Here is a 10,626-nt window from a genome sequence, read left to right on the forward strand (position 1 = left end):
CAGCGGATGAATTATTTGAGAGTGTAGGAGACCGTGAGCTGAGACAAATCTTTGAAGGACAGAATCGTATTCATCTTGAAATCAAGCAGCTGAACCGACAGTTAGATATGATTCTTGATGAGCAGAGAAGGTATGTCTCTTCCTTGACGGAGGAGATCTCTAAAAGAGGAGCAGGAGTCCCAGGGCAGCATGGACAGGTGAGCTTTCAAAATATGCAGATATGCCTTAGTTAACCTTTGATGGAGGAGAGGTGGAAAAGAAAAGCTGTATGTTCTGTAGAATGGGGATTATTGAGCTGGCTGGTCATCTTTTGTTTTTTCTCCAGACCACTCAACAAGAACTGGATACTGTTGTGAACACTCAGCATGAGATTCTGAGACAAGTAAATGAAATGAAGTAAGTATACAAAAGTAATGTCTGAGTATTACGTGATACCTTTGTCCTAAATTCATGACTTCTCTAGATATGCAAGCACATTATTGTCGTAAGACTGCAGCATGAGTAAGAATCATGTTCTAGATTATTTTGTAAATAGGGGAATGTAAAGTATACGGGGACTTTTGATATTTAGGAAACCTGTCTAAATTTTTTATTTGTTCCAAGCTAGAAAAGGAAAAAATGCTTTAGCATCTTTAAAAAAAAAAAAAAATAGGTTTTGTCACAGTTGTTTGACAGCATTTGTGCATTTCTAAAATATAAAAAGAATATGGGTAATACATAATAATCCTAGGAAAAATAACTGGAGGAATAAGCATGCATAGTACTACAGGTCTGTAGAACAAACATACCTGATGCCAGAACTTCTTTTTGATGGAATGAAACCATTTTGAAGGAAATATGCTATGTGTGACTACCTCTTTTTCATCCTGTGTTGTACCCTAAGAGAGCCTGGGCAAAGGGTAGCTGCAGAGAGGAGACACTGTGTCCTTGGAACATTGAATGATAGGTTTTTAAAAAGGATTCACTTATCAGATAATTAGCATTCAATGCCTGAAGCAGAGAAACAGCCAGACATGTCACATGTCATAAGCTAATACGTTAGGGCGCTGCCCCAGCCAGTACAGCCCTTGACAAACTAGAATGTTAAGGTGAGTTCTTTAGGACTGGAAAATTAAACCGAATGAGGTTAAACAGAAGGTGATAACATTTAACACCTAGTGATTAAAGGCAGCCTAACTTGTAACTGCAAATTTGTATTTCTTTCAGTTGTACTGTTTGGCATTTTTTTAAAAATCTTCAAGTTTTTTAAGCTCATGATTAAAATATTTATGATGTTAAATGAATAGTTAAACTGTTTTAGAAACAGACCAGATCAATATAACATTTAAAAAAATATTTTGATCTAATTTTAGACTTTAGATATTGCAAAAAAAAATCAGGACATATCCCTCATATATCCCATGTATCCCTCACTTATCTTCCCCCCGATGTTAACATCTTACATAACCACAGTACAATTGTCAGAACGGAGAAATTAACATTGGTACAGTACTATTAACTAAACTAATGATCTTACTCAAATTTCGCCAGTTTTCTACCAGTGCCTTTTTCATTCTAAGATCCTACCCAGGATTGCACATTGCATTTAGTTATTTCTCTTGACTTCTGCAGTCTGAGATAGTTCATCTTTCCTTGTCTTTCATGACCATGGCAATTTTCAAGAGCATTGATTAATTCATTGGACCAATTTAGTTCCTCAGTTTGGGTTTGTCTGGTATTTACTCATGATTGGATGGAGGTTCTGCATTTTTGACAAGAATACAACAGTGCGTCATGTTCATGATGTGGGTGTGTCTTATTACTGGTGATGTTGGCTGTGATCGCTTGGATATTGTTGTTTCTTCCCGGTTTCTCTACTTTAAAGTTACTATCCTTCCCTTGGTGGTTAATAAATATTTGGGGAAAGATACTTTGAGTCTTTGTAAATATCCTGTTTCACTTTAACCTTTGGCTCACTAATTTTAGCATCCATTGATGTTTTATCTGAAACAAGAATGTGGTGTTTACCAAACGCTGGTTTTTCTATTTCCATCATTCCTTCTATATCTATTTACTGGCATTCTATAAGGACCACTACTCCTTCTCCCCCATTTATTTACTTAATCTATTTATATCATTGTGGACTCATGGATTATTTATTCTGTGGGTTATAATCCTGTACTATCATTATTTATTTTGTTGTTCAAATTGTTCCAGCTCTGGTCGTTAGGAACTCCTTCAGGTTGGCTTCTGTGTTCTTTCAACAAACCCCCATCTTTTTTAATTATTTCTTTACTCTCTGGTACTGTAATATGTTTCAAGCTCATCTTGTATTTTCTGTGCCCAAGCTCTAGAATCAACCACTTCTCAGTGAGCCCTGGTTCTTTTTATTGGAGAAAAGTATTTAGAAACCAAGATCTGGGCACTAGGTGTGCTCATTACTACTGGGGTGCCATTGCTTCTAGGCCCTCTCAGTGGGCAGGTCTAGGGAATATGTGAATGTATACTAATCCACACATATACACATATTTTTGTATCCCTTACTCTACATTTGTATTAGAAAAAAACCACGAGATTATACAGATACTTTGGATTTTGGTTGGACTGGACTGAACTGAAAACTGAAGGGCTTATTTTTAGCCTTCCTCCTTTCCCTATTGAAAATTATTTCTCCAATAGGGAGAAACCTGGTTCTTATCTCTAATGTATTTACTTATTGGTATAGTTTTAGTGTGTGCATAAAGTATACATAAAGTGGTTTCAAATTATTAAGCCATATCCCTATGAGAAACACATATAGTGATGGATTTATGTAAAGCTCCTTTTGCCTCTAGCCTTACAGTATCTAGTCCAGACACTATTTTCCAGGTAGTTAGTTTAGTTCTTTTCTTCCCCACTCTCTTCAGTATGGTTATGATTTTCATTTGTAACACAGTTAGGTTTTTTGTTAGTGTTTGCATTTCTCCTACATCCTGGTTGATTTTAATTGTTTATATTTTGGGTATACGAAGGGTATGTGAATGCTATGGTTCTAGGAGCCAGAATATATTCATTGAGGTATCACTTCCTCTTCATCACTGCTGCCCCACTTCCGTTCTCTCCTTCTTTCTAGCTGTTTCCCATCCACCCCCTGTTGGTAACTCATCCCATTAATTTCTGGTTTGTTCTTCCTATATTTCTTCTCCACATATGTATTTTCTTAGCTCTCCTTCTTTCTGAGGTAAATGGTAGCGTGCTTGAGATTCTGTTTTGTGCTTGTTTTACTTAAGAGTAATACTAGAACATCTCAAGATTCAGTTAGTGGTTAGCAAAGCCTAGCCATCCAGTTGTATTATCCATGCAAACACTTACCTAGGGTAGTTAACAATCCATGTAAATTCCCCCTTATTAATGAAGGACAGATGTCATGCATGCAATAAGTCAATGTAAAAACTGAACTCAAATTTCTGAATTTGTCCTCTAAAGCTTTTTCTTCTGAATAAGCTTCAGAATAAAATGCAAAGAGATAGGAAATATTTGCCTTTTATAGAGAGGGTGGTTTGTGTCTTTATGGATTTCCACGCTCTTAGGGGATCATGGAATTTTTTTTAGCAGAAGCATGTAGTTCAGTTGTCTCCAGTTTACAGAAAGAGGGGAGAAGGCTCTGAATGATAAAAGATCATGATATGAAAACAGAACTAGTTCTCATTATCTCTGTACTCTCAGGTGCTATTTTTAGCATACCATAAGTCCTTGCCAATTTTTATTTAATTATAGAAAATTTTAAACATACAGAAAAGTTGAGGCTAACAGAAGGGCCTTCTCTCACATCCCCATCACCCAGTCCAGCGGTTACTAATAACCAGATTTTGTCTGCCTGAGCCATTCATTATAAAGTGCCTCCATGAGCCTAAGTCTTAGCCGGTGATGGCCGTAGCCTAAATCCATCATTTCATTAGAGGTGAAGAAGGATGACACTCTTATTCTAAAATTCCCTCTCCATTTAAAAAGAATTTCCCTGATTACTTATTTGTTATCCTGAAATAGTTCAGGAAAGGCAGGATAAACACTTGATTCTTTTTTATCATTTTTTAGAATAACGAGTTGGTCCCCTGGCAGTGTCCAAGGTGAAATGATGAGATAGTGAGAGGTGATGTTTGTTTGATTGTTTTTCAACTCGTGGAGTTTAACATATTTTGCTGTTTGACATTAGTCTTTATAATTGATGTTCAGATTGTTTCGTCTTTGGGCGCTAGCTGTCCCTACAGGTTAGCTTCTGCATCCTTTTGATGCAACCGCAGTAGTCTTTGGTAGCTTCCTTCCTTTCAGGTGTAAGACTTCCCAGGCTTCTCTTGTATATTTCTGTCCCACACGTGTCACAGGCATCTTTCTTTGGAGCCCTGGTCTTTTAGTGAGAAATGGTCTGTAAAGACAGTGTCGTGCTTGATGCTGCTGCATTGCCATTGCTTCTGGGCCTTTTCCGTGGACAGAGTTACTAATGTTCTTTGAACTTTGCTATTATTATGTGTTGGCTGTGTTGTTAATTGGCTGTAATTTTTTTAATAAGTTCTTTCTGGTGAGCAGGCAGCATTTAGCATTTCATGTTTACCTTTACCTAAATTTTTGAGTACCTATTGCACTCTGGGTACTGTGCTAGGCATTTTTACATGAATATTTTCACATATTCTTCTGGGATCTTGCTCTTAATTTTCATCTTCTGTACCTTCAGCCTGTCCCTGTAATATAATATTTAAGCTATTTAGTGATCTTTATTCATTCTGTATCTTCACTACTCTCATTCAAGATCTTCACCACTCTCTTCAAGCCCCATAACTCAGCCTGCCATTGACATTCTTCCTGGGAGATGACATTGTCTCGTCCTTCGCCTCCTCTTTGTGCTGCACCCTCCCTCCCCGCACTTGCCTCCATCTGCACAGCTGTTGCCCAGGCCAGTCCTTAGCCCTGGATCCCATTCCTTCTACTTCTCTGACCCTTGCGCTTTAGTGATCCTTTCTCTGTCTTCTCCCTTTAACTTACACCTCATACAAAAGGGCTTGCTCTTCCATTATTGAAAACTAATCAAAACAAAACAAACCTTTAATTGACACTTGCTATTATTTTTACTGTTGCTTCTCTTTTTCCTTCCTTTTTAGTGAGTTTCTAAAAAAGTAGACCAAACTGCCTGTCTTCGCTTCCAAACCACTGTAATTTGTCCTGAAAGCACCAAACTGTTCTTTCTGCAGTCAGTGGTGCCCTGTAATGAATACCTTTCCGTCCTCATCCTGCTGGACTTTCTGTAGAAATTGACACCTTTCCCACTCCCTCTATCTTGAGACTTTTTTTTTTCCAAGGCTTCTAGCATACCACTCACTCTTGATGTTCTTGGCCTCTGCTTCTTCTTAGTTTTCTTCATTTGTTGGTCATCCTTCCATTATTCCTTAAAAGGTATTTTTTCTCTAGTGTTCTCTCCAGCCCTCTTCACTTGACCTATTCCCTAAGCTACATATGCCCTCCTTCCGTCACAATCCCATCCTCATAGAACCCTCCTTTATCCTTTAACACTCAGCTCTGGGTGCCCAGCTAAGTTAAATGCATCTTTCTTCATAGAACTCTAGATGTGCCTCTATCACATTGCTCTCCTGCTAGTCTATTAGTCTCAGCAGGGCAGGAATTATATTTTTCTTGCACAGTTTATATCCCTAAAAATTGCCTGCCTCGTAACATGTAGCAAATAAACGTTAGCAGAATCAACAGGCAAATGAATGAATGATGACTCAATCTTTGTGTATTAAAAAGACATTTATGTATCTGTAAGCAAGTTCATGCTCTGGGAAGCAGTATTTTAAAATGCAGATATGTGAGAAGGTTGTATATTCTGGGATGCTTTATTCTTGGTAAGTATTTTAGAGATAGTTAAAATATAATTCTTAATTTGGGTTTAAGTGGAAAAGCTTAGACTCACATGAATTTCCTTGAGCATGTATGCCATTCAAAGAAGTTTTAATCGAGACATGTCATTTATTCAGAAAGCACCTGAGATATTTTGTAGCAGGTTTTTAACTCTTCATTGCTCGTATAACTCAAGTAGAATTTTTGAAGATTTTTTTATTATACTTAACATTCAGCCTGACCTACTTTGTTATTTCTAAGTAATTTTAATATTTGAGTTTCTTTTTTTTGTTGTTTTCTTCTAGCAAAGCTTTTATTGATAAATTTATTTATTTTTAACTGTGTTGGGTCTTCGTTGCTGCTCATGGGCTTTCTCTCGTTGCAGCGAGCGGGGGGCTACTCTTTGTTGCGATGCGCGGGCTTCTCATTGCGGTGGCTTCTCTTGTTGCGGAGCACAGGCTGTAGGCGCGCAGGCTTCAGTAGTTGTGGCACGTGGGCTCAGTAGTTGTGGCTCACAGGCTCTAGAGCACAGGCTCAGTAGTTGTGGCGCACGGGCTTAGTTACTCCGCGGCGTGTGGGATCTTCCCAGACCAGGGCTTGAACCCATGTCTCCTGCACTGACAGGCAGATTCTTAACCACTGCGCCACCAGGGAAGTACAACTTTTACTGATACTTTTTAAACTAAATTTTACTTCAAGGAAATAAGTTAGATAACTTATTTATTAATTCATCCAAATTGCACTGTAACTGTTGAAGGCTGTCAGAAAATCAGAGACATTCCTGTTCTCGGATAACTTATGCTCTATGAGGGAGAAAACCCATATACAGTATTCCCTCCATATCGATGGGATTGGTTCCAGGGCCCTGCGGATACCAAAATCCAGGGATACTCAATTCCCTTATATAAAATGGTATAGTATTTGCTTATTACCTCCTGTATACTTTAAACCATCTCTTGATTGCCTATAATACCTCATACAACATATTGCTCTGTAAGTAGCTGTAAGTACAATGTAAATAGTTGTCTGTGTGGCAAATTCAAGTTTTGCTTTTGAGAACTTTCTGGAATTTTTTTTTCTGAATATTTTTGATCTATGGTTGGTTGAATCCGTGGATGTGGAAACCACAGAAAAGGAGGGCTGACTGTATACAGATACAAAGGAGAAAAGTATGTGTGATGTTTAGGGAATGGTTGCATTTGACAAGGAAGCCTTCAGGGAGAGGAAAGTATAGGGGAAAGGCAGTCGTTTGAACTGGCCCTTCCATTTTAGACCCTCCCTCTTGGAGGGAAGGGTCAGGACTAGAAGAAGCATCCCAGACACAGAGGCTTCATGTGAAGGATATTCTCAGGGAACATCAGGAGCCAAGACGGGTGAAAGGGACCAGTAATATGTTCAGGTAAATTGAAATTCAGATATGTTCCTTTCTTTCTTAATAAATAGCCCTGTTACGTTTCTGCCATTATTTAAAAAAAAAAAAAAATTGTAGTCTCTTACACTATCATGCTTACAGACTCATATCCAAATGGCATACTCAGTGGTAGAGCTCTTTCTCTTACATCTGAATAGTGGAATCACATCTTACATGGGGATTATATTCTGAAGTCAGAGTGTAAGGTAAAATGTATAAAGTCAGAATTACCCTTCAAAAAAGATACCGTGGTGGAGACTACCACACCATTGCTCAGTATGCCAAACAACCAGTTTTTCCTTCATAGCTGAGACAGATAGATGTTCTTTAGTTGGTGTCTGGTTGAAGCACTAGGTTTGTATATAGGGGACATCTGATAGAACTGTAAAGAGAAATTGAGTTATTGATACATTTGTCTTATGAGTCCCTGAGACCGCCTCTAGATTCTGTGGTCTTCTAGAAGTGCTTACCGAACTCAGAAAAGCTGCTGTACTCACAGTCATGGTTTATTGCAATGAAAGGATATATAATAAAATCAGCAAAGAAAGAAGGTGCATACAGTGGAGTTAAGGAGAAACCAGGCACAAACTTTCAGTTGTTCCCTCCCAGTGGAGTCACACGGACAGTGTTTATTCCTCTCAGCAGTGATGCGTGACAACATGTGCAGAGTGTCGCCAACCAAGGAAATTCACCCAAGCCTTGGTGTCGGGGTTTTTTATTAGGGGTCAGTCACATAGGCATGGAGCTCCCACATGACTGACCTTAACTACTCAACCTTCAGTCCCCCTAGAGGTCAGACTGGCACTGCAGCCTAAGGCCCCAGGCAAACAAACATAAATCATATTGTTGGCCTGGCCCAAGGCCCCAGGTAGACAGAGACACTCTTAACAGGCAGGATATTCCAGGGCCATAGAGATTATCTCCCAGGGGCTAGTCATGGGCCAGGTCTGAAAACCTTTGGAATGTGCGGGGTTTGGGCAGCCCAGGTCTGATGGGTTAATCCTTTACTGCACAACATTAAACACTTAGAAAGATTTAAGCTCATTAAGAGTATCATCCACTATGTTATTCAGTAGCCATTTATAATATTGGTTTTAACACAAATTATTTAGTAGTATTCTCTGTGGTTAGACAACCTTTAGTAAAAGATAAAGGCATACATAATATTCTAGTTTTTATAAATTATTTTCTAATCTTGAAGACAGTTATTTTAAATACTTATTTTGTTTCTGGGGTTTTTTTCTTTGTTTTTTTAAATGACCTGATGCATTGGGCTTAGAAATGTATCTAACCATTTGAAATCTCTGACTGTAAAAATCATCTTTCTAGTGATTCCATTGTAAAAGGATTTTCTATTTCAGGAATTCCGTGAGTGAAACTGTCAGACTGGTCAGTGGCATACAGCATCCTGGGTCTGCAGGGGGCGTTTATGAGACAAGCCAGCACTTCAGCGACATCAAAGAGCACCTCCACATAGTGAAGCGGGACATAGATAACTTAGTGCAGCGAAATTTGGTGAGCTCTTTTTTCTTCTGCTTTATGATTATCACAGTCTTCTTTTGGAAAGGAAAACCACATATTCTGCTGAAAACGTTTTAACTTTTAAATTAATGCCAGTGCTCCTTCTTAATATTCAAGGTAGAATTACTCCATATGATTCAAATGTCTACATGTTCCACATCATGCTTCCATAGCCTATTGAATAGAATTTTTTAAAAAATAAATTGCTATTCCAGTTAGTGGAATCATCACAATCTCAGACTTCTTTTGTTCTAGGTTCTTTTCTATAAGTTCTCTTTTAAAAACATGTCTCTTGTTATCAGTAATGATACCTTTAAACGGCTCTGAACAAGGTAAATGTCTCTTGACACACCCATTTGTTAGACAGACGGGCACTGGGTAATTCATATTTCTCTGTCTAGGCTGTTCAGGAAGCGCAGATCTAAAACTGGCTGACTGATAGCAGCTTTCTTTAGGCAAGATTTTTCTTTTTTTCCAGCTACTTTCTTGTCTTACTTGGTTCATTTTTTTAAGTTTTGTTTTATTTTGTTTTATTTACTTTATTAGGTCTTTTTTTTAGTGTAAGTCCCATCTACATTTTTGGAGACAGGCAATAAGTATTAAAAATAGGTAGCATATTTTTGAAGTTTAATATGCATAAGAGATATTATTTAGAAGACAGATCCCTGGAACTTTTAAGTTTTTAAGCTTTTCCCTAACTTATTTACTGGCTTTGAAAACCCTTATAAAATTCACAAATGTTTGTAGCATTTGCCTCTTCCCTTCCAGTTTTTCAAATGTAGCTTAATAGTTTTCTTATTGACCATTTTACCTCCCATCCAAAGCATTGTCATCTATTCCCTTAGTTCAGTTTGAGTTTATTTCCCCCCAACTTTTGCCTTTGTTGCAACGGCCAAGTTGATGCTGTGGGTAGTATATATCAATACATAGTGAAGACCTTTGTCCCACAGGTGTGAGCATACTGAGAACAACTAACCTTAGAAGCCATTCTGTCTGGATACCTTGATGAAATCTTTGTCCCTGGTATTTAATTCCTTGCTTATAATAGAATGAATAATCATGGAAATAGGAAAAGAAACATTTTCCAAAATACTAATTAGTGTTGTTGAATGTTAGGAGATTGGGGTGGATGAGAGCTGAGAAAAGGCCGTTATCTCTGTCAGGTAGTTCATTGGTAGGGCAACCGTGTAATTGTCTGAAATAGAACACCTTGGAGAGTGAGGATGCCGCCATTAATAATTACTCTAGTACAGCAAGTATAAACTGGGGGTGTCAGGGAAGTGGTGATCTGTGACCTTCAAGGACACTAAAATCATTGTCACTGTGATGAAGGCAGAAGCCAGACAGCAATGAGTTAGTGACGGGACAGTGAAAGAGTGGAGGCCTTCCCACATCGCCTGCTCTTTCAAAAAGTTTGTTGGTGAAAGTTAAGAGGGTGGAAGGCAATTATGAGATGAATTAATGAAAATACTTGAGTTTATACAGTAAACCATGAGTTTTATAAAGATTTCACATTTATTTCCTTTTCTAAAATACTGATTTGACTAATTGTAATAGAAAGTTCTTTGCCTTATAGCCATCAAATGAAAGACTGAAATGCCCAGAACTACCGCCATTTCCATCGTGTTTATCTACGGTGCACTTTGTTATATTTGTAGTGGTACAAACGGTGTTATTCATTGGTTATATCATGTATAGGTAAGTCTCTAAAATTTGACCCGACATTTTTCTGTATTTATTTAACTTGAGATATTCAATAAAGTTATCAAGGTCCATAATAGAACTTTCAGTACCTATAAAATTAGGTTCATACAAAGCGAATATTATGTCTAGTCTATTTCAGTTCA

The 10,626-nt window shown here is 37.9% G+C and overlaps 1 protein-coding gene across 1 annotated transcript in view; it reads left to right on the forward strand.

Annotated features, from left to right (window-relative positions):
• LMAN1 (lectin, mannose binding 1) overlaps nt 1–10,626 on the forward strand; it is a 29,262-nt gene that overhangs the window by 15,252 nt on the left and 3,384 nt on the right. Inside the window, exons 9-12 of the mRNA XM_082417964.1 lie at nt 4–197; nt 326–396; nt 8,620–8,773; nt 10,356–10,477. Of these exons, the coding sequence (XP_082274090.1) occupies nt 4–197; nt 326–396; nt 8,620–8,773; nt 10,356–10,477 (541 nt within the window). The remainder of the gene's footprint in view (nt 1–3; nt 198–325; nt 397–8,619; nt 8,774–10,355; nt 10,478–10,626) is intronic.

This window comes from Balaenoptera physalus, assembly GCF_965194825.1.
Source record: "Balaenoptera physalus genome assembly, chromosome: 12".
In the NCBI taxonomy this organism is placed as follows: Eukaryota; Metazoa; Chordata; class Mammalia; order Artiodactyla; family Balaenopteridae; genus Balaenoptera; species Balaenoptera physalus.